This window comes from Poecile atricapillus, chromosome 13 (assembly GCF_030490865.1).
Source record: "Poecile atricapillus isolate bPoeAtr1 chromosome 13, bPoeAtr1.hap1, whole genome shotgun sequence".
Lineage (NCBI taxonomy): Eukaryota > Metazoa > Chordata > Aves > Passeriformes > Paridae > Poecile > Poecile atricapillus.
This window is the reverse complement of record NC_081261.1, coordinates 2376484-2401284: the sequence shown is the minus strand read 5'-3', so window position 1 is coordinate 2401284 and position 24801 is coordinate 2376484. Positions and strand designations below refer to the sequence as shown.

At 45.9% G+C, this 24801-nt stretch overlaps 1 protein-coding gene across 1 annotated transcript in view; it reads right to left on the bottom strand.

The window, feature by feature from the left end:
* The window catches only part of ERGIC1 (endoplasmic reticulum-golgi intermediate compartment 1), a 56630-nt gene that overhangs the window by 19098 nt on the left and 12731 nt on the right, over positions 1 to 24801 (bottom strand). Inside the window, exons 2-5 of the mRNA XM_058848344.1 lie at positions 16542 to 16603; positions 10453 to 10525; positions 1100 to 1194; positions 322 to 446 (exon numbers count right to left, since the gene is read on the bottom strand). Coding sequence (XP_058704327.1) covers positions 322 to 446; positions 1100 to 1194; positions 10453 to 10525; positions 16542 to 16603 — 355 coding nt within the window. The remainder of the gene's footprint in view (positions 1 to 321; positions 447 to 1099; positions 1195 to 10452; positions 10526 to 16541; positions 16604 to 24801) is intronic.

Below are 24801 nucleotides of genomic sequence, written 5' to 3'. Positions count from 1 at the left end.
CGTGAGGATAAACACAGAAGCCCTTTGGCATCTGTAGGGTTTTCGCACATCCCCTGAACATCAGGCTGCTGCACAGAGCTGCCCTCTCTGTTCAGCAATTCTGTCTCCATTACCTGCTTTGGAGAGTGAAGAAAACCCCTGATCTGACACATTCCCTGTGGGTCTGGCCATGCAGCCTCCTCTCCCCACACTTGACATGAATTTCTGTCTGACTGGGTTCACGAACACACACACATGGTAGGAGAGACACACATGTTCAAATTTTCACTTTTACAAATGGATCCTGCCAGCACACCCTCACCCACTGTCACTGCCACTCACCTTGTTGATGCTGAAGTGGCCCTCAAACCTGCAGCCATCCCCATTATTGAGAGGGATCTTCATCGAGTTGTCAATGTGACCCACTTCGTGCCTTCCCATTTCATCCTGGATGTCCAGACCAACCACTGCAGGGGTGGGAAGGAGTAGACAAAAAAAAATAAAAATAAAACTAAATAAGTAACAGGAAGGTTTCATAGGAAACCTTCCATATTGCTTTTACTTGAAAAAAATTGTCACCTTTTTTCCTGACATTTGACTAACTGAGCTAATAATGCCCTTTGTCAGAAATTGTTATCCCAGAAAGACTTTGTAACCAAACTTTTCACGCTGCCTATTTGACACAAATACACCTCCCATGTCCTGCCAGCTGCCTGCAATCCCAAACACAAACAGAAAAACTTCAGGCAGACAAGGCAGGTGACTTGGGAAGACCAAGGACCAGCTGGTGCAGTCAGAGTTCCGAATGGAACTTGGCAGGTTTCTTGCACCCAGACACAAAAAGGTTGTTATAACAAAAACAAAAAAAAAAAAAAAAAAAAAGAAAAAAAAGAAAAAAAAGGAAATGAGATTTAGAATGAAGCCAGTGAAGGAGATCAGCCATTAACACATGGTCCAAGAAAACAGGTGCCCTGGCCTGAAACAAGGCAATGGGATATTGGCAGAGGCTGCAGCTACTTGATTTCCACCCTGTTACAGCAGGGTCACTGTACCAGTCTGGGCCCATTTCAAGTATGACTTAAAGCACAAAGAAAAGCTGTTAAATGAAAGGGGTACTCACATTCACAGTGCAGGTTTGGCAAACTGATGTTCAGGTTCACTTCTATTTTCCCCCCGCTGTCTTTGTCTGGGTCATCCACGTAGAGCTCATTAACTCTGGAGGGCAAAAACACAGGTGGGTTCAGGCACAGGGCTGCTTCCCACAGGGAAAACCCAAAAACTTGCATGGGGAGGGGGAAAAGGAGATTGGAAAGAAGAGGTTTGATTGTGTGATGGATACAACAGAGGCACAGAGAGCAGGGAAAGCTCTCCAAGATGGAATGGGGGCTAATCACGGCTTCATTTGACTCCTTGCTTGGCAAGTCCAGGAGGCTTTAAACAAGTTCTGCACCAGCAGAAAACAAAACTTCTGCTCTGCCTCCCACACTCTTCTCTACCCTGAATTGTCAGAGGTGCTATGAAACAAGACCCTAATGCTGAAGAGGTGTCAGGTTATTGATCCAAACCTCCCCTCCCCTGGGCTGCTACTCCTTTTAGGCAGGAGGGAAGCATGTGTTTTTCCATTTGTTCCATAAATAGTTCTAGAGAAAGGCTGCTCTCAACTACCCCCCAGGAAAGCTTATTTGTGTCACTAATTGCCTTTTGTTATTGCCACCCAGCTGACAGAGCAGCAGCAAGAGGCAGCACGATGTATTTGTATCCTTCTCCTTAATATCACATTTCAATCTATGAATGGTAACCAAAAGTGGTGATTAAAATTGAGGAGAAGAGGATTTGAGCCAGGAACAGATGGGAAGAAACATCCTGGACAGCAGGATTTCACACACTCTACAGCAGCCTCCCAAAGAGTAACGTTGTCTCATAGCACCCACGGTGCTGGCACGCATCTCACAGGAGACAAAACACAGATAGAGAGGCAGAAGGATGTAAGAGTATAAATATTTATTGTTGGCACACACAATCCATCCGACACGTAAAAAAAATAAATCAAAACAACCCCAGTGCTGAATTTGCTGAATGATCCTGGAGAATCTGCTCTGGGGAGACTCACCCCACTGAACAGAGACCATGGTGAGATTACCTAGAAGCTCTTTTCCCCGTTCAACAAATAAGATTTGACAATTTATCTTCCAGCTGGGCAGACTACAACACTATGGGAGCTTAGATTCAGGCAAATTACATAAAATGTAAGTAGTAAGTGCTCTGTAGCATTTTTATTTTACATTCAAAGTGCACTAAACTCTTTGACAAGCCCCGCTGGAGAATCCACATGCTAACAGTCAAACCAGACTAAGACAGCTACAAAACAGATTTAAAGTGATTTTGCTCTGGTGATACATCTCTGGGCCACGATGAACTGTTTGCCCTGTGGATGCAGAAGAAACAAACCTTCACGCTGAGAAAAACACATGCTGCCAGGTTTTTTGGAGGCAATTGCTCACAGGTCAGTGGGGTTTACAGACACTCATTTAAAACCAGCACAGCATTTGTCTTCAGCTTCACAGCCCTACCTTTCTCTGCTTTTAATTGGCTTGACAAGTTGCTTGCAATCATTACTCAACCTATTTTTCAAGTGATTAATAAAAATGACACAGAGGGAGGGGAAAGATTGCTCATCAGTGACCTAGTTAGCAACTTTTTGGCTGAGCCCTCTCCTCCAGGGTGGAATGCATTCTCTCCTCTCCGTGTTCATTACTGACAGATTGTGCAGCGATTCGATTAAGTCATATATCCAAATAGAGCTGGGAGGAGCAGCTCCAGCCAGGATGGGCATTAATCCCCCAGAGCAGGCACCTCTCAGTGCTGCCATCCATTTCCAGTCCCAGCCAGCCCATTTCATAACCCCTGGCTCCTTCCCAGCGCAGTGCTGGCCGAGATGCCCGGCCGGTGTCGCGGGCACCTCGGCGTTCTGGCTAAAGGAGCCTTTGCAGCAGGGCTGGCAGAGCACAGGCAGGTCCAGCAGCTCAGCTGAACATCCCAGCTCTCTGCAGAAAACCCCAGCACGGTCAGCATCTGTATTTGCTGATTCCTAACCCTGAACCTGTCAGGAACCGTGCGGCTCCGCAGCGAAGGCGCAGGAGCCTTCCGGTGATGAGCGAGTGAGGAAGAAACTTCTGATTTCTCCGGCAGAAATCAGAGGATGAACTGTGCCCATGGAAGCTCTGACAGAGGAAGGCAGGTGCTGAGGTCACTTGGCTGCTCGCTGGATCACTGAGGCACAGAGAATTAGGACAGCTTGTCCAGGTCACACAGCCATTAGCTGCAGATAAAGGAAATTGGTTTCCTGTCCCGCACTCTGGTCACTGGAACAGTGGCTCCCAACCTGTCCCCTGGGCAAGCCTCACTTCCACTTCCTCCTCCTCTTTACCCAGTTGCCCCCTGCCCCTCTCCTACTCATGCTCCAAATTTCATCACCCATCACTCCACAGACATCAGACAGCTCGTGACAGTGGATCCTTCCTTTCCTTCTCCTCATTTCAACCCTCAGCATCACCGTCCGTGGAGCACCCATCCAGCTGGATCCTGCCTCTCCCTCCCAGCTCCAGCCACTGCCTCCTCATGGCAGGATCAGCTCTTGCTGAAGGCTTAAACTGATAAATCCAGCTCCAAAGTGCATCCTTTGAGCATCACTGATGCTCCCTCTCACTACGGGGAGCCAAGGCTACAATAATGACACACCACAGGCTGCACTCGTGTGCAAACCTCACAAGAAATGTTGTTTTCAACACACTGGACATTTCTCTCCCCAAATATTTGGAGTATTGGAATTCTGGAAATCTCACAGGTAATGCAAATTTCCAAATTTCCAGTGGCACCCAGGTTTGGGTGGCAAAAGCTGGCACTTACATGTCCCTTGCTAGATCCTCCTCCCCAGGGCCACGCAGCCAAATTGCACACAGCCTTCCTACTATTTAATCAGACCTTCCTGGGATGTCAGGAAAAGCACTATTTACCCCCTCTAGCCACTCTCCCTGAAGAAATAATGTCTCTGGTGAAAAAAAAAAAGTTGTTGACTCTAATTTATAGCTGTCTGTCCTGGAATACAAAGTGTCCTGGGAGTAAGAGTGCCTTAACAGTAAATCTGGGATGGTCACAGGGGAAATAAAACCTGAGGCCAGGCAGAGAGAGGCAGTGATACCGGTCATGTTGTGACTCCAGAGGCAGGGTATACCTTCTCCAAATGTGTAGGAGTTGCTGTTTTCCTGGCTGCTAAGGAATATTTGAATAAAAGCAGCACAATAAAGGAGGGTGAGGGCGCAGAGCTCTGAAAGTACAACGAGTACAACACGACAGGTGAGAGCTGGAGCCTCCCACCACTGACCCAAGGAACAGCAGGGAAGTTTCTCCGTGATCCACACATCAGGAATCTGCTTCACTTCTAGAAAGAGCCACTTGAGAAATACTTCACATTCCTGAGTGATGCTGCTGGGCTGCTTACCCCGTTTGCTTACAAACTTCCAGCGTTCCACGCAGAAAGCTGCAGGGATCCTTTGGTCAGATCATGCCAATGGCACGTGAGAGCCAAGGAGAGGGGGCCACAGCAGCCAGAGGGCAAGCCATGGCTCAGGGTTTTATCCAAAGAAAGTCAGACCTGTTCCCTGTGCGTTAGGTCTCAGATTTATGACACAACAGCTTCGTTTCCCCAGAAACAAAACTTTCCCAGTAATTTATTTCCACCCAGCAGCTCTGGCCACTAACTTCAACAGCTGAAGAGCCTGCAGCTCTTTGGATCTGAGGGTGGGCACTGCATCCACCTTCCAGAGCTCCCCCACTGCGTGGGTGCTCTGGAAACACATCTGCCTTGTCCTCTGTACTCCTTGTCCCAAATCCCTGCTTCAGGCTTTAGCCTTTTTTCTCACCCTTTCACAGCAAACAATCAGCCAGCCTCCTCCTCAGTCATCAGCCACAGAGAAAATACAGCCCCTTACTCCAGAAAGCTGCACTTTACCTTGTCCTCCAGCTCCCAGGAGGCACCCTCTGATCCCCAGGACCCCATGCCTAAGAGGGAAGACAATTACTCTTTCCTGAGGAAGCCCAAAGCTTCCCAAAAGACTTCCTCAGGTGAGCCCCCTTGGCTCCACTTGCCCCTTCAGCTCTAATCAACCACCTCCCAGAAACAAAACCCTCCATGCTGAGATTCCTGCACCACCACATTCTCCGTGGTGCCAGACCAGAAACCATTAGACAAATCTTCTTTCCTTTGTGTGAAGAAACAACAAGCAGGTCAGCAAACTCTCTCCTGCGTCATGTGTCTGTTGCTCTGATATTTGTCACCTCCTGCATCCCAATCAGCTCCTCGGTGTGAAGGTCCTTGTCCCAGATCAGCTGTGGAGCACAGCAAACACGCTGCCCTACAAAGGAAGGAATTACAGCTCTCCAGGAGACAGGAAGAAGGAGAAGGGTCTGAAAGACGTCAATGTAGACTTGAGTCAGGAATTGCAAATGACATCATGGCACGACCTTCTGCTTCCTGCAAGCCCACACAGGGCACAGCAACCCCGCACCAATGTCTAACACCTCGTCTTAGGTAATCCCCGCGTTGCTACGCAAACATTAATTAAGCTTCTTACCTGCCTACCTCTCTCAGGGCTGCTAAGGATTACATCCTTCTGCAGAAAAGTGTCTGTCTCAAGGTCAGCCCGTGGCAGGAGCAGGATTACAGCTCCCATTCCCCTTTGCCTACAAAGCTGTGCTGCCTGTGCTGGGCTGGCTGGCTCCAGCACCTCATCTGCCTCAAGATGAGCCAGCAGGGTCGGAGGTGCATCTCCAGCTTTGTGTCACAACACAGGAATTGTGGCATCTCTTGGCTTGTGCTCCCAGATTACGGTTTGCAGCAGAAGAAACCTCACTCTGCTGGTTGGTACCATTTCCATGGGCTGAGAGCCACAAAACACACCCCACACACTCTGGAGAGCTATGGGACAAAAAGCCTCTGAAGACAGGTCTGGTGACAATCCTGCTGCTCTGCAGGATCAGTCCTGGGCATGTAAATGAATCCAGTGTGGACAAGGAACACTGCTCCCTGAAACTCCTGGAGTTTTGCTTCCTCCCACACTCCTGACAGCCTTCTTGGGGCTATTCTGTTTCAGGCCAGGAGCTGGGCTTTGATCATCCTAGTGAGTCCCTTCCAGCTCAGGGTATTCCCTGATTCCACAATTCATGGTTTATGTTTCCATGAAAAGGCAGTATTTTACTGCAGATATTCTGCTTGAGTAATTAATTGCCTTGCAGGAGGGCTCAGCTTTCCAATTAGCAAACTTGTCACTTCAGATAGGTTTTTGTCTGTTGTTACATTAAAAAAAAAAAAAGAAAGAAAAAGCAAACACTGCCAGGAACAGTCTGTTGCTTCCTACAGTGTGTTGTGGCAGATGAATTAGTGTTGAGCAGCAACATTAATACCACAAGCACCACATTCATACCCTCCTACCCCTTCCCCTGGCTGCCAATGCAAGGCAGACTAGATTAGTTAATTACATCTTTAATCCTTAATGATGGAATACTTGGAAAACTATTATTGATCTTACAGGACATAATTCATGACCTAATTATGGTGATAAAACTGTGAGATTATTATCTTGCCAGCTATTAATGCCTAGTGCTGATCTGAGTTAATTAGAAAAGAGATGGGTGATTTCTATGCTTCTGATTTGCAACACAGCAGCAGAGGAATGAGGAGGGTGCTAAAGGCAGGACAAGCCATTTCTAGCCCTCACACTACTCTCAACTCAACCAACTATTGATCAGGAAAAACCAGACACATTTAACCCATTAGTTTAATTTCTTCAGCCATTTGAGTCATTGGCTCAGTGGGACAAGAGTGTTTGATGCTGTTCAATTTTCAGAGGTTCAAATGTGGAGCACAGACCTCCTTTTCTTTAATCTTTTACAGAATTGAGAAGATTCATCAAAGTTCTTGATATTGAATCACTTAGGTTGGAAAAGAGCTCCAAGATCATCGAGTCCAACCTATGACCCATCTCCCAGCCCAGAGTGCCATGTCCAGGTGCTCCTTGGACACCTCCAGGGATGGGGATATTCCAATGACTGGAGTTTGGACGAAGCCTTTAGTCACTCTCAGCCTGGACTAAACAAAAATAAAAATAAAAATCAAGCGGATCTTTGACTTCCAGAGTTCAACTCATCCTCCCTTTAATGGCAATGATGGGTTGTGACTAAGAAAAGAAAAAAGCTCTTTTCCCTCAGCAGCCCTTCACTGTGCTTTTCCTGGGAAGGATGCAGCCCCACCTACGTGCCAAGCTTGGATTTCCTTCGTGGCTGCTCACAGCTCTGTTAGGGTCACACAATAAATCTGGATGAGCAACTTGGGAGTTTTCTACCCTTCTTTGGGGCTGGTCTCCCCAGGAAACCCGTCAGCAGCAGAATAGGATGTGCCTTTGGAGTGTTACCTCTTCCATGAGCTTCCTGCAGTGTCTTGGTTTGACTTCCTAACTGGAGTTAACGCAGCCTGGGCGCTCATTAGAAATGCCCACACGAGTTATGACACAGCTGCTGTTCTCCCCACACAGGTAATGTTTGGGTTTAGGGCTATGACTGTGATCCTCGAGATGAGGCTGTCATTTCTTGGCTGTCTGCCACCCAGACAAGCCTTCAGCAGCTGAGACTGTAAATGCTACGACAATGGGTTGGTCAAGGAAAAACAGCTTTGAAGTTGGGCAAGAGCAGCCAAACCGAGATTTCGAGTAACGCCAGGCACTGAGGTTGCTGCATTCGTGTGAACGTGGAAGAAAGTCCAGCAGTGGGCAGGAGCCAGTGAGTATTTGGGGTCAGTGTGGTGCAGAGCAGACCTTCTTTTTTCATGTTGCAGCACGAGCTCAACAAACCACACCAACCTCTTGGTTTAAAAGCAGCCACCGAGGGAAGCTCTGGGTGCTGAGAGTCAGACAGGGAATCCTGTGGGCTGAGGTTGCCCTGAAGGAGCTGTCCCTGCACACACCCCACGCACAATTACTCGCTGGAGCAGGGCTCTGAGGGAAGCAGGAGAGCTCAGCAGGGAACCTGCCACGTCTCTGATGTAAAACACCAGGTCAAGTGCTCACCTTGTCATCAAAACTGTGCAGCTCTCCCCACCCAACTGGGCTCTGCCAAGTGCTTTAAGGGAAATACGACACAAAAGGAGAAAGAGTGATGTGGTCTCTCGGCACAGCTGGCAGTGACAAAGCAGGAAAGTTCATCCCATGTCACTGCACACCTGTAATCATTCAAATCCTGGCTGCCACTGGGAAACTTCTGTCTGGGTGAGGTATCTGTTGTAGGAGACTCTTAATACTAAAAAAAAATAAATAAAAGCCTTGAAGCTTGCAATAAAAGTTGATGAGAACTGAACAGTTTGCACATAAGGAATGTTCCATATATTTGTAAGTATTTGGATCATGGGCAAGCAAGGCTCAAACACCTTTTTGAGACAGCATGTCCCCTGTTATTTGCTATTACCCAGTTTAATGGCAGCACAGAGTTCTCACAAGTTCCAGACTGTGCACAGCTCCCAATTCTGCTGAGGCTCTGCTGCTGCCTCACAATGCACTGCCAGTAATACCTGACTGAAAGGGAACCACAAGAGTTCACAACAACTTGTACTGGCTTTCTCAGAAGAGAAACCCACGAGTAAGAAATGGAAAAATAAAAGTTTACTCCTGCTTTCGAAGTCGCTGAACTGGGAAGGACTTAAAGTGACTTTCTGAAGTATTTCCACTGTTCTGGGAGAGCCTTTTCACAACTGCTGGGGGTGAATGTTCCCAGCAAGAGTCTGGTGACTTGTAACTCATCAGAAGGAGGTTTTCCTACTCTTTTGTGTGAGCTTTTGTGTTGGACAGTCCATGACGAATCAGGTTCCTGCAGTCATTTGTCCCAGACTCTTGTATGACATCCTCTCCCAAATGTTACTGTTTTATTGCCTCCTCCCCACACAGCTCCTGCTGGGAAAGGCACTTCACCATTTCTGCGAGGTTTTAATGAGGAACTTGCCAGCTGAGCATGCTTATGGCACTTCCCAATATTTTTGTGGAAAAGGCATCATCTTCTTAAGGAAAAAGCAAGAAGAGGCCTCAGAGAATTATGCAGTTGTGCTGTTCAAAAAGGAATTTCTAGTCATGAAACTGCCACTACATAAAGCAGTTATGTGCACTCCAATAACTGAGTCAAAACTAAGTAAATATTACTATTTCCTCCTGTAAAGCATTAACTGAAAGAAAAAAGAGAACCAGGCAAGAGAATGAGATCTGAGAGGAGAGCAAGAAAAAGCAGTGCTTTACTTGAAGCAGTCTGTCTAGCTTTTCTCTGTCTTTTAAAACAAGAAACCCAAGGAAACTCAGCTCTGTGAAGTGGCTGATAAGGTGACCCCGGATTTCACAAGCAAACACATGGAATGAAGTCAGAGAAACAGTGAGCAAGCAAGAAATCTGAGATACCATCTCTGAAGTAAACGTGCAACAGGCACAAAAAAGCGATCTTGAGCTTGATTACACTCCTGCCTTCAGTTAAACATTAGTCAACATTAACATTATTCCTGAAATTATATTCTTGATCCAAGACAGAGCTGCACAAAAACAATGAAAGGGCCTCTTGGTTATCAAAATGCTCAATCTAAGCAAGGTTTCGGAGCCTTTTTGCTCAGCACTGACATCTGTTGCTATCAGGAGCATCATGTGAGCCTGACAGGAGTTCCACCCTTCCCAGCTATCCAGGAACTGTGCCTCACACTCAGTGAGCTCACTGCCACATCAGCAGGGTGATGGAGAAGGTTTCCTAGAGCCCCAAACAAAGGCAGATGTGTCAAGAGTTACCAAAAGTTTACTTCGAGGCAGGAAGAACATGAGAACAGGGGAAAAAATAAAAATCTGATTAACTCAGTGTTAATAAGTACTTCATGCTTGTTCAGTGAGCAATTTTTAAAAGTAGAAATTATTTCCATTTTTCTCAAAGCTGTCACCACCTGGGGCAATTTGTCCTCAGGCACAAAACCTGTGAACAAGGTTTCCTAGTAAGACTCAACAGAAGAAGAAAAAATTCACACATTAATAAAGCATGAATCGGAGATTCAGCTCTGACATTATTAAAAAAAAGCAATTATTGATATTAAACTAATAATTCTTATTTTATGCAATCCATTTCTCCATGCTGCTAATTATGCAATCCAGCATGCAGCTAATAAAGGATCAAGCGAGTCTGGAACAGCTTCCTCTATCAAAAATAGTTCAGAACCAAGTTTGCCTATTAATTTTAGCAAATTAAAAAGCTGAATGGACGTCTGAGAATTTGGACTCAACCTAAAGGAATCCCAAAGCCATTAGGCAACTAAGTGACCTAGTGAAATTACAGGAATATTTCTCTCAGATAACAGTAAAGCTGTAAAGATTCACATCCACACAAAGAAGGGAAAACATGACTTTTACTTACATTTCAGTGGCTATGAATCCGGTGAGCTCAGACAGGAAGAGAAACAATATGAAGAGACAGCAGCAGACAGAGACTGGAACAGAGGTAAGGAGAGGAAAAGGTTAGTTCTGTACATCTAACAATGACAAAACCTGTTCTCACACAGCCATATCATTCCCCCCATGGATATGCCACCCATACACAATTAACAATGGGAATTAACAATGATTAGAGCCCAGCAGGGCAGCGACTTCAATGCCATGCCAATATCCAAACATCCTGAGAGGTATCTTCCCTTTTTGGTCACTTTTTCTGTGATGATTTCCATCTCCCCACATCTCCTGCATTCTCATTTTCAGCACACAATGCCAGCACTCCCTCTTCTTGACACAGCTGCTTGACCACATCACTTCTCTGGAGCCTTGGCTCCCAATTTTATCACTATTAAAACCTCCAGAAGGCAAAAAGATCCAGCACCTCCTTGCTTTGAAAGCACACAGCCCCCTGACACAGTGTTTTGGGGATGAGGAGACGTTTTGGTTCTGTGTCAGGCACCTCACAGCCTGCACTCCCAGAGCTGGCACAGCAGAGACATGGCAATACTGGAATTGTGCCTGACTTCTCTAATTTCTCCATTTGCTGGCATATTGACTCTGCAGAGAGGGAAAATCCCCACTGATGGAATTGTGAGGTACCCAGACAAGTCCCATGTCTTTCCTAAGAATTCCAACCTGGAATTGCATGGAGGGAACCCAAAGTAACTGGAATGTTACTGTTGATTCTTCACCAGGAAATTATTCAAGCCACTGACCAGGGACATTCCAGCAGCAGTGACAGTCACAGGAGGGGCTGGAAGGAAGCACAGCTGAAAATCCTATGGATCAGGGATGATTGGAGCAGACAAGGATGTGCCAGCTCAAGGAGACAGGGCTGCAGTGTGTCTCTGTGTTAAATACAATACTCAAATTCACCATGAATCACTCACAGAAGGGCAAAGCAGGAACTGACAGGCTCTTGCAGGGCTGTGACAGCCGGAGCACAATCCCAGCACAACCCCTCCATCCCAGCACAGCTCTCTGTGAAATCACCACTTTACCAGAGCCACTAATTAGAGTTGAGAAATACACTTAAAAAAAAAAAAAAAAAAAAAAGAAGCCCTGTTCCTCAACTTTATTCCACATGACCTGTGCACAAGGTCCTGAGTGCCCATTCCTTTGGGAAGCTCAAGTAACAACAGGCTGGGAACAATTCAATCACACAACAGCCCTGGTCCAAACTCCCTCGGTACAGAATGTGAGAGGCAAGGGAAGGAAAGAGGTGCTGAGGGCAAGGGCTGAGACAGACCCTTGAGTGACCTAGAGCCTCATGCCTCATTCTTCCAGTTCTGAGGAAAGAAAAACGCGTTGCTTCCCCTTCCTCATCAGAATAATTCAATAATTCATTTACTGACCCTCTCTAAAGTGCAAGGGATTAACAGAGATGCCAAAAAATCCACTAGCTAGGATGGAGAGGAAAAAAAAAACCTTGAAGACCAGCAGGAAACCAGGAAGCAAGAAGGGATATTAATTCCTAAAGAGAAGCCTGAGATGGCCACACAGCTGCTCCCAAGTCATGGCTGTCAGGACAGGGAAGGCCACCAGGGCTGTGACCCAGCTGAGCCCCTGGCACAGGGCACCAAGGGCTGGGGGAGGAGAAAGGTCTGCTTAAAGCACAGCAGCAAATTCTTGTGAGAACATCCACACCTACTTAAAGATCCCAAAAAAAGAAACCAAGGCAGGACAGGAGTAGATCCAGTGTTTGTACCACTGATCTGACAGAGACATGAGATCTCTGAGCTCTGGCAGTTGCAGGGGAGAGAGTCTGACACAGACAACCCTTTTTTCTTTAATTACTTCCCATATTCCTTGCTGCTTGTTATAATCCCATAAAGGCTTTCCACAGCATCAGCCAGACCTCTCTGCTCCCAAGCACTTCTAGGAAAGCCTGCTACTACTAACTCTCTTAACTAAACTCTCTCCCAGAGCTTCCTCTCTCTTCCAATTTTTAAATTTCCTTCTCTGCTACTTACATAATCAAAATATCTTATTTTCCAGCACTTGCTCCCTCAAGTCTGTCTTCAGTTCTTGCAGTGAAGGTTTGTGACAATACTTACCAAGCACAGCACAGTAAAATTCCACTAACCTGTATCTAAAAAACCCTGCAAGAATGCCCTGAAGTGCCTGGCAGGGACTGACTTTCAAAGCTCCTCAATGCTTTTCTCAGTCTTCAAACCACTGAGCCAGTTTTGAAGCTGTAAAAGAGATTACTGAGGGTGGACATGAGAGGGGGATATAAAATCAGGAGCAGCCTGAAGGAGGTGAGTGGGGAACAACCACTCACTGTCTCTTCCAGTATGGGAACAACAGGGAAAGGGGAGGTTAAAAACAAGAGAAGGTTTTCCTTTACACAACTAAATTCTGAAGATTTTTGACTATGGGTGCTGAAGATGGTTAAGAAATAAAAGCTGTTAGATGACAAAAAGGAATCACAGATGCCCTGAGGAAGAAATCCATTGAGGGATACTAAACACAAAGGAACCAACTCCAGCTCAGGAAGCTCAGGAGCCAAGTGAGCAAAGCCTGGTGAAGTGTTTAACCTGCCCCTCCTGCTCCTTCTCAGGCAGCTGCTGCCAGACACTGGAAAAGAGGACACTGTTAAACTCTTCCTATACACACACATTTCCAGGGCAGGGGGAGTTTTTGGCATGAGACTCATGTGACAGCATTATCAGTTACTCTCTCCAGAGGCAGCATTTCCTCAGCTGCAGGACAGGAGCTCCTCTCTCGGCGTGGAGCTGCAGGCACAGAGGACGTTCCCAGCACAGGAATTTATGCACGGGGTGCTTGAGCTGCTTCTTTCACAGTGAAGGCTTTTACTTGCTTCCATGCAAATGTGCAGTCCTACCACCCACATGTGACAAGCGTATTATATTTGGAAAAGTAGATTAAAGGCTGGAATCAGACAGAATCAAACAATTCATGCATAAAGCTTCGCTTAACTGCAAGAGCACGGCGACGTTCCCACAGAGCTCCAACAACATCTGAGACAGGTTTTTTAAAGCTCTAATATGATAACATGATCAATATATCAAAGGTTGCTGGTGTAGACACGCTGCTGTTGGCTAATCTGCAATCCCAAAAGGATGGGAAACTCTGCCAAGGTTTTTATTTCTGCACTAACCTTTTTGTACTTATCCCTTCTACTACATACCCAGTCTACGTACATTCCTGGCTCTGCCTCCCCACCCCACGAGAAATGAGAGAAAGACAAAGTGTTTAACACATCACACAGACTGAGAACGTGGAGCCATGTCTATATTAAGGCATAAAATTAATAGTATTTATTATTCAGTGGAGCAAACTGTTACGAAGCGCAAGGAACGGGTCCTGTTACAGGCGCCATGTGAATCATAACTTCGATATTTCCTGATGTGTATTTAAAACTCCAAACAGCACAGAGTATTTCTGGCTAACATTTCCATGTGTGCATACAACATGTGCATGCAAACTATGCATCCACAGCGATGGCTGGAGAGCAGGATGGTGCCAGCAGCTGCCTGGGCTGCAGGCTGCTCTCCAGAGCCCCACTGCTCCTGTCCAGCCAGCCAGGAGAGCTGCTGCTGCTGCCTCTGTACCCAAACATGGCCAGGTTGTCACCACACCTGTCACAGGGACACCACAGACATGCTACACACGGCAGGAGGACCTGCAAAAACTGCTGGAGGAGGGACAACAGCACGCCGGAGATGCTGCCTGAAGAACGGGATTTTAATGAGGAAAAGGAATGAGTAACTTCTACACACTTCCCAGAGAAGTCCACAGCTGCACTGGACAAGCCTCACTCCAAGTAAATGGCACTGGATTGTTCTTGGTTCCTTCATTCCTAAGAAAATCATTTGTAGCCAAGTGGTCGCCACACAGATCTGAAATATCTTGTGTGCAGCGTTCACTGCAAATGGGGGAGTTAAAAAGCCATGCCTAACAAAGCCTCAACAACACCAAATAAACCAAATAAAGCCAGCTGGCTTCTGAACTTGCTCATGCTCGAGATCACCTACTCTTCTCCCTCAAAATCCCTCAACACTTCCTGTCCCTTGGCTGCTTCTTCCCTAAAAGCCTCGGCCCCTTCAGCCCTGGTGCCAGGATGCTCTTTGCCATCTCTTCTTCTGTCATCTGATCTGTGCCTTCTTTCCTAATAAACCTTCACCTTTTTTTTTTTTTTGTGAAAATAGACCTTTTTACAATCCAAACCCCACTGTTGAAACCCTGCAGTAAATCCACTCCTATTCCAGAAAGCCCCCAGCACCAGAAGTGATACTGAACTAAGGTTTGAGCAGAAATTTTATGGAAAAGGCCAAAATTAACTGGATATTATAGACTATTTTATATCTGCTCTGTAAAACTTTGAGGACTTAAAGCAAGCCAAAATAAAGTTGCAGTTGTAGTAATTCCACATGAGTACTAAAGCCTAAAAGATTTTTTGAGAGGCAGAACCTTCCCTTGCACTCAAGCCTCCAATGTTAACACAAGCTGACTTCCCTGAAGCATTTTATCACCAGGTCATGCAACCTTCCCAGGCTTCCAACTGGCCTGGCAATGGGCTGGTCTCATCCAGGCCTCCTACAACACCTAAGATTAGTGGCTTTCAAATTACAAGCCACAGGCTTGGTCAGACAGAAAAGCCCATTAGAAAAGCTGCTCACAGGATCCTCACAGGCAAAGCCACCAGTTTGTGGTTCAGAAGCTTCTATCAGGCTGCCTAAAAAGGCTCTGAGAAAAAGAAGGAGAACCAGTTAGAGAAGAAAATCAAAGCCTGAGAAGCTGAAAATAACAATAGAGAGAAATAAGTCAGCTAATAATTGTAAGTAAGAGTCACAACCTTCAAGCCTTCCCACAACAGACTTATCACTTGAGCTGTTTACTGCAGATCTGAAAGCCTAAACTCCATGGCCTTTGATGTTTTTTTTTTGTTGTTTCTAAAATACTCTTTTGCAGGTGATTCATAACAAGACAAATTCTCAAAGGGATCCAAGTGGCACTGTGGGAACTCTTAGTTTCCAAAACAGAAGAGAAGGCAGGATCACTCACAAAGTTCAAAGTGTTCTTTCAAAACACTAAATCTCATCCGCCCCTGAATTCCCAAACAGCTTGAGTCAAGCTCTTTGTTCACAACTTCAGCAAACCCAAATGGGAGTTGGGATACAAGTAATTCAGTGGCCAGGAGAGCTCAGGGGACAAGGACTCTGAGAGTAAATATTTGGGGAAATGTGTTATCTTCACAGAAGCACAGGCTGGTTGAAGCTGGCATGACCTCTCTGGAGATCATCCCATCCCACTCCCCTGCTCTGAGCAGGTTGCTCAGGGCCAGCTCTGGTTGTTTGGAGCATCCCCAAGGATGGAGACTCCACATCACCCTCAGCAAGCTGTTCTTGGAGGATGCTCACAGCGAGGAGTTCCTTCAGCTCACAGAGGGCTCTCCTTCGTGTCCTGATTCACAGGCACTGACTCAGTCCTGTCACCAAGGGATGTGACATCACTCACGTCAGCAATGACATACAAGACTACTGACCCACCTGAACGGGGCACAGCTCCCTGAGCAAAGGAAGTCCCTGCTCCAAGGGACAGGAAAGCTGCATGAGCAGGGTAATGACAGGCCCAGCAGGACCAGCCTGATCAATGTTTACCAAGCCCTCTGCCCAGCCAGCTCGCTGCATATAATTGTGTGAAATGGCATTACTCAGCCTCCAGCCTGCCTCAGGAGCAGGAAGGAAGGAAAAGGGGCCCAAGGCAAGAGATCTGTATCAGCCAAAAGTCTGTGTATTGATCCATGGGAGTGAGAGTGGATCACTGGTGGTGGTTGGACCTGGAGGCTCTTTAGGGTCTCTTCCAACCCAAACCATTCTACAATTCTGAATTCACACCAACTATTCCACTGTTTGCTGCCTCAGCAACAAAGGACACCCTTTCCAATGCTTAACATCCCTTTCAAAAAATCCCCTGCAGACAGAGAGGCCAAACAATCTTTAATTTTAGACCAGGGCTATGCAAGGACATCAAAAAGAAGTTACTTACTAATGGCCCCTGTGTAGGTTGGCTGTGTAAGGTCTTTTGGCACCTTCCTGTAGATGTCAAACCTGAAAGAGGAAAAGCATCAGCCATAAAACAGGTGGAACATTTCAATACATTTCATGCCCCCACAGGGATGAACGACGCTGAAGTTTTTTCCATCCAGCTTTCCAACGTTTTTTTCAGTAGGCAGGAGGATCTGGGAAGGAAAAAAACAAAACAAAACAAAAAAACCCTTTGCTTTTGTACAATTATGTAACTGTGCTCTGTCTTGGCTCCCATTTCCAAAGCACTTCCCTCCGCCTCCCTGTTGTGGATATGTGCAATCTGAGCTGTGAGAGCAGCCAGGCAAGAAGTCATGCTGGACAAGTTTATAGACCACTGTAAAAAGAAAAGGCTTCTCTACAGACTCCTGATAAAGATATCTGGCAAAAAACCCGCAGTGAAACACAACCTATATTGCCCCTGGTCATTTGTATCCTGCAAAGCCAGAAATAGACAACCCCTAAGTCAGAAATTCAGGTGTTGAGACAAAAAAACATCCCTTGGACATTGGATACAACAACAGAAATTAACCCAACAGGTTTGTTCCTCCCCCAGCAAAATCCAGTTTAATATTAGACCGTTGTTTTGATTCAGTCATAGCTTTTAATATCCATAGGGCTCAGCTTTGCTATTTTAAACTCCCCATGGTTAAACTCTCCCTGCCCTCATGTGTTAGCTGTATTATTTCCTACCACCTTGTGTTCCTGCACGCCCAACCGCAATGAAGCTCTGACATCAGTTTTTCCATCACTCAATAAAAATTAATTAATGCATTAAAAACACCCACCCACCCTAAAGAAGGAAGTGACCGGTTCTCCCTCAAAATAACCTTTTTTGCCACAAGTGGGTGAGAGTTGGTGCTTTTTCCAGCCCTGGAGAGGGCTTCCAAATTCCCAGGCTACACTGCACCAAGATGAAATACCCCTGTGTTTATTCAGTAGCTCCTACTACATCAAATATTTTACTGGGAGTTTAAAAACGAGATCATTGTTCTTTTCTTTAGTCTTCAGCTGCTGAGATAACTCTGAGAAACCGCACCAACAGAACAGCATTTGCCCTGCAGGAGATCAGAAGGATACCGTGGAGTTGAAGCTCAGGAGTTGAAGCTGGAGGAAGAAGGGAAGAGGGAATGGAGAGCAGGGGGGAGGATATTTCAGCTGCCCAGCTCGAGTCCTGAATAAGCTGTGCCATCACTTAACACCCCAACAACCCTCTGTGAGACAGCTGACAGCACTGCTGCACAGGAGCTGTGTTCTCATCACCCTTCTCACCGCTGTCTCCTAAACAGAGCAGCAATATTCCCCAAGCAAACAATCCATGTATGGTTTTCCAGCTGCCCCGGGAACATCTGGAAAGTGCTGTTCACATTCTTTCCACATCCACCGAGGCATCAGGATGGTGAAAGAACCCAAAGTAGCTGATGACATCATGGTCTCACAGGCAGAGGAAGCTGTTGCTCTCGCAGCCCATTAAATGCTGAAAGCTGGCGTCGTCTGGCCAAAGTCACAATAATAGATCAACAAGGCTAAAAAAGCTGAGAGAGAAACAGAGAGAGACAGAGCACGTGAACACCAGGAGCTGCTGAGTGTGAGCAAACACTCAGAAATAGGAAACAGCTCCAGGCTGGATTCAGTAAAAACAGCAGCGTGTGGATACTATAAAAGGAAGTTTGTTCTCACCATCAGAAATATTTACTAGTATTGAAATGATGGCACATCACAGCATTAAAAGAAAAAAAATCCAGTTTTTTAAACAACTCACTGGAAAGCTGATGTCATATGAGGCAGAGCTCTCTCAGATTGTCATTTAATCACATAAGTAACACCCAACACCACAAATTAACTTCTCAGTGGCCTAAGTAAGCTTGGATTAGGCAGAGACACAACAAAAAGTGCTCAATTAAGGTTTTATGGATGAAAGCAGAAGCTTGAAGGATGACATCCAGAACTTGACCCAAGCAGAAGAGAAGGGAAGGAGGGAAAGTGCACAAGGATGCCAAAATGATCACAACAATCAAAAAACACAAGTTTGGGATAAGAGGCAAACACTCCTAGTTAGATTTTGCTCACTGATGTGTGATACCAGCAAATCCAAATGATCACCAGCCCAAAAGAAAAAAGGACTGGCTATGTGCAAGTCTCCTGGCAGGACAACCAGTTGCTTGGAAAAGAAACGTTCTGAGCTAGGAGGGTTCATGATCTGGCAAAAGAACAACAGTCCCCAGGGCTCCAGGGACTCCTCATAAGGGATCTGATACTGGCCACAATTGATAGAATTTCCTCAGTCTGATCCCTGTTAGTGAAAACAGCAGTGGGGCTTACAGAGAAGGGCAAGGGGGAAGCCCAAATGACAAAGTTTGAGGAGAGTGATGGAGATGGCATGGCCAGGACAAAGAGCCACCTTCTTCACTCTATTTAAACTCCAAATTAGAAGAAGATGTGAAACGTAAAGGACTCACTGACAGCTTGAAAATTATGTGAGACACCAGAGAGATGAAATGCTAGCAATGAGGACAGAACCCTAAAGAAGGCTTCATTAATTATAGATAATCATGAAAACAAGTAAATCAAGCAAATGTCTCAAACAAATCTGTGAAGTTGACAAGAGTTATTGTAACAGGAGACTCTAAGCCCCAAGAAATGAGAGATTTGTGGCAGCTCCTATTAGACCTAAGGATTAAAAATCTGCCTCCACTAGAAAAGCCTTTCTCCTTTTGCCACTGGCTCCTTGCCTACCTCCCAGAACGGAAAGCAATCCCAGGAGAGCACTTACACTGTCCTGGGAAGAGAAAAGAATGAGGATTAGACACCAGAGATGATTTGTAATGCATGAGGGAGGAGGCAGCAAAGGGGAACAGGTTTTACTTGCCCTCAGGTCAGATGTTCCTGCAAGCACCTGCAGTAAAAATTCCAAGAAGCTTCCAGGTTCCTGAGGCATTGGTCACTTGGAGGAGTATTTGTGCTCTGGGAACAGAGAGGAACCTTGTGCTCTGTTGCAAGAGCTGCCTCAAAGCAGTGGAAGGTGTTAGTAACCCTGCAGGGAGCCTGGCTGTGCAGAGGGGCTGTAGCTGCCAGCTCCCAGGGCACAGCCACCCTGTGCCACCCTCAGCATCCAGGGTCTGGCAATCATCTTAAATGACCAGGAGAAACCAGGGAGTGGAATGACAACTGCTCAGTGAACTCCCTTAACCTGCAGCTCATTCTGCTTTAGGAAGGGAGACATCACTTCACACCCCCAGAGCAGGCACGTGTGCATTTTCCACTGCACGCCATTTATATTTAGCTTTTGGCGAGTTTCTTCCTCCCCTTCAGAAAGACAAGACTTGTAAGGCCAAGTTGTATCTCTGAGTTGATCAATTAACATCGTTTCAGAGTGGAAACAACAAACTTGCTGCTCGGAATGTTCTTCCCCCACGTCCTACGTGTTCTCATAAAGGGAAGGCTGGGCCTTGCAATTCCAGAATATGAGGCTAAAGATAGAATTAGGCTGTCATCAGTATAACAAAGGAATTTCCTGACACATCTGTAGTGTCTTTTCTTTCAATGGAGAGCAGGGTTGCAAACAAAGAAATCAAAAAAACCCGTTTGGCAATGTCAGAGGTTTGCAGGAACCAACATTCATAACTAACATGAGGGAATGCTACAATAGTTTTTTATCAATCCAAGGACATGGCAAAAAACCCCCAAACTTTCTCATCTTGCTGGTGGGAATGTCAACCAACTGGTAAAACAGCATCACAGAGATGAGCAGGGGGTCATTCCTAACTAGGTTCCAACAGAGAATTCACAAATCTTTGTGTGGTTAAGGCAGGTGTGGGGCAGAACTCCAGCTCCCTGATGGACAGGAGTGCCACAGTCCTCTGGGAAAGACTGAGGTGAATTCTAGGTGGTGACCTCAAAGGAGCCAAACGAAAGGGTGGCAGATTTCAAGTGCCAGCAAGCATCAAAAGGATTCCAACAGCTGTACCTCCACTAACATGGGCTGCTGCTGCTGCTGCTGCTACTCAGATTTTTTCTTCAGACAGAAGTTTATCATTGAATCATGCAATGGTTTGGGCTGGAAGGGACCTTAAAGAGCATCTCATTGCAAACCCTGCCATGGCAGGGACATTTCCCACTGTCCCAGGCTGCTCCCAGCCCTGTCCACCTGGCCCTGGGCACTTCCAAGGATCCAGGAGCAGCCACAGCTTCTCTGGGCACCTGTGCCAGGGCCTGCCCACCCTGACAGGAAAGAATTTTTCCTAATGTCCCTAATTTTTCCTAATCTAACCCTACTCTCTGTCAGTGTGAAACCATTCCCCCTTGTCCTGTCACTCCAGCCTCTTGTAAAGTCTCTCTCCATCTTCCTTGGTGCTCGTTCAGGCACTAAAAAGCCACAATTGTGTCACCCCAAAGCTTCTCCTGTCCAGGCTGAACAATCCCAGCTCTCCCAGCCTTTCCTCCCAGCAGAGCTGCTCCATCCCTCTGCTCATCCTGGAGCCTCCTCTGGGCTCTCTGCAGCAGCTCCAGGTGCTCCCCGTGCTGGCCCCAGGCTGGGGCAGCTCTGCAGGTGAGGTCTCACCTGAGCTGGGACTGATGCTGCTGGATGAGGGGCAGGGAGGGCAGAGGACCCAAACACTGCAAGTTTTTTTCTAGAGTTGATGCTTCACCTGCCTCCCCTGAGCAGAGGATGAGCTCACTCCCTCAGCAGGAGCTGCCACAGGCAGGGCTGCCTGCCAGGGCTTTATGTACACCTGAACAGTTTCAAGTTTGGACCCGAAATATTTCAGGAAATGAAGTAATAAATACATTATTTCATTGAAGATTTCCAAACCTCCAAACAAAAGAGTCCTCTCTGACATCTCCGGAATCTGAAAAGAGTTTTTTTTAACAACTCTGGAAGAGGCTGTTAAGTTTGTCATGAGCAAGAAGCAAAGAATGTGAGGCAATTAAAAAAACCCAACAACTTTTAAGTAGAATTAACTAAACAATGGTTCAATTTGAATGTCCTGTAGCAAAGGGAAACTCTGATCCCCAAAGGGGTTCATATCACAGAAGGAAAAACATTAATTCCTCCTTCAGGTTCCAGCATTTGTCCATCCCTCCCTGGCACAAAGACTGGAGGGATGGCACCCAGGGCTGAATTTCTCCCCAAAATTACTGATGCCCTGTGTGGAGTCCTTGCAAAGACCAGCAGCAGAATGTTCTCATGTATCATTCTGCAAGGTCTGGTTTTACTGATTTACCTGAGGGGCCAGGGAAAGGCTGGAGAGAGCCTTTCTAGAAAGGCTGTTCTAGAGCTCTTGGACTGCATTTTGGATTCCAGTTAATCAAGCAGAACTGTTACACATTCTCATGTGGCACTTGGTTACAGAACAGAATTCAGAAACTGCAAATCAGCAGCAAAAAGATTAATTTTTATACCTTTCCAGAAATCAATGCTCACAGACAGGGGAAGAATAGTTTTGTTTTTCAAGCAGATTATGCTTTTCCCCAGGAGAGCCAAATATTTAAAGATCAGTCTTCCTTTTGAAGCATACTGGCTCTATTGTAGGCACTTCAACACATCCTGAAAGTTAAAGAGGCTGTGAGCATTCATTACAACAAATTACATTTTTGATGTCAAAGATGATTAAGAAAAAAATAAAAACCCAATCAGAATGACGGCTGACACTCCCCTTTTAGCAGGTCAGTGGTGTAAATCCATCACTGTCACCTTGGCTCAGCAGAAAGGGTCCAGGGCTGTGATTCACCCAGAAGAATGTGGGTGCTAAAACAACACTTGACTCTCCACCTCCCATGCTCACCAGCTTGGAGAAGTGGCATCTGTTTTTCAGCAGATACCACATTTGGAGCTGAGGTCACTGGTGACATTACTCACTCTCAATAACCAGTCCAGTGTGGAGTGAACAACTACCTTGATTTTATTACACATCAGTAGCTCTGAGATCTCTTGGAATAAACGAGACAGCCTGCTGCTGCTCAAACCAATTTGTTTCACTAACAAAAAACTTGAAGAGACTTGCAGGGATAACACATTTTCCAGCAGAAACAGAACTTCACTATCAAGTTAATCAAACACCTGGCAATTCTACAGCAGAAATGACTAAACTACACAAAGGTGGAATTATCAAATACAGAGAGAAAAAGTCAGTTTTGAGGGTGTGGAGTCTCCCTCGCTGGGGATATTTCAGAACTCTCTGGATGCAAAAGGTTGGACCAGTGGCCCCCTGTGGTCCTTTCCAATCTGACCCATCCTGGGACTCTGTGATTCTGAAAAAAGGGGTTTAGGGTCAGTAGAAATGCCATCCCTGATTGTTTCCTTCCTGGTAAGAAACATGACTTCCCTGAGAAAGAGATGGGCTGCAGGTTGAAAAAGGCAAGACAACTATGACATATAGACAAGGGGTGGAAATAAAGAATAATACACCTTTCCAGGCTGAGATGGCTTCCTGGATCAACAAAAACCCTCATCTCAAGGGCTCCTGTTGAAAAGAAAGCACAAAAAAACAAAGAAATAACAACCCCTCTCTTCAGCCCTTCAGTGGGAGGCTGATTTGGGCCCTACCACTCAGATTTCTGTGGAGATCCCTCTTCTCACACAGAATTTATGTACCTGCAGTACAATTACTCCACTCCCAAGGAGGCAGGGATAAGTCTGTCTGTGCTCTAAACCTTGCACAGCAGCTAACACTGCATTTTTAGGCAGTGTTCTCTGCTCTCTAAAGTGAAAGAAGACTTTAAGTTGGACTTTGAGGAATGATTTCATGCCAGAACTGTTTCCTTGCCACTGCACAGGGAATACAAGCAGGTTAAAGCAGTCACCAAACCTTGTTTACCCTTCTGTTTGTTTGCTGGTAATGCCTCTCCCCATTTATCAGCAAGGAGCTGCAAACTGGAGATAAATTCCAGTGAAATATCGCTGCTGGTTTTCCCCATTTGTCAAGTTCTCCTTGCAAAGGGGATCAGTGACTGCAAACCTCAAAACTCAAGAAGCCAAGAAGGCATGAGGTCACTATTTCTCCACACACACCAATTCCTGACTAAACAAAGAACTTAACTGTTCTTTACAAAGTCCACTCATTACACACTCACCAGTAAACCCAGTTACAACGTGGAAGAGAGAATTTCTACCATTACACATTGTACTTGTTCAAGAAATGATACACAGGCAGCCCATGCAGACATGAAGTTTTTAAAAACTCAGTCTTGAAAAAAGAAAAAAGTTGTTTTTTGTCAAAAGAAGATAAAGTATTCTATTTGTTACACTGGTTTTCTTCTTCAGGTGAATAGAAAAACTGCTGCACTGTGCATTTCTGGGAATATTCATTCAAAACAACAATCCTGGATGGCTTTTGATGAAAACAACATCAAAAAAAAAACCTGCAGCACTGTGGAAAATACACAGAGAGCAAAACAGGTGCCAAAAACAGCCCTGGACAGTCAAGCCTATGCCAGCATGCATTTGGTTTTTGATAAGAGTCACTTTGAGGCAGCTCTGTGTGATAACAGGCTTGAAAACATCCACTGCCTTTTCTTTGAGAGCATCTGTCATTTAGACATCCTAAACAAATTCAGTTTTAGGCCACATCCCTCAGAATTACACAAGGCTCTCTAATTACTTCATGTAGATATCAGTGAATCCAGCCAGCTACAATTTCTATTTAAGTGCTTTTAAAGAGACAAATCATCCTCGACTCTGAGGATTGGTTTTCCCTGGAGACAAGGACATAACCTTGGGATTTGTCACTCGACACACTTCTGTTCTTCCTCTTACCATCTCCTGTCTGCCTCCTTGAACCTTTTTCAGTTTCACTGCATGCCAGAGAGCAGAGATGGTTGGTTCCACCCCCTTTATTTGGGTTCCCCACCAGACCTACAGACCTGGTGCAGAGACAACCAGCTCTTCCCACAAGGTTTGTATAACTGGGTCTGTTTTGAAGTTCTATTTCACGACAGAAGAGCTGCAATAGCAATTCAGGAAACCGAGGCACGTGTGAAGCAAGAAGAGAATGAGCAACCTCAGCCCCACTTCAGGAAACATGTCTGAGTGCACATGAAACGAGCTGGAATGATGCTTCTGAAGAGTTTCTCCCCATCCCATCACACAGCTTTGTTTCCTCATACTCCTGCTGCTCCCACCTCTGGAAGACCCTTTCCTAGAGGAAGAAGAAGAGTTTATGGACTGTGATTCATTCAGTAGCTGCTACTATTATGGCTTTTAGCAGAGATACCAATTACAG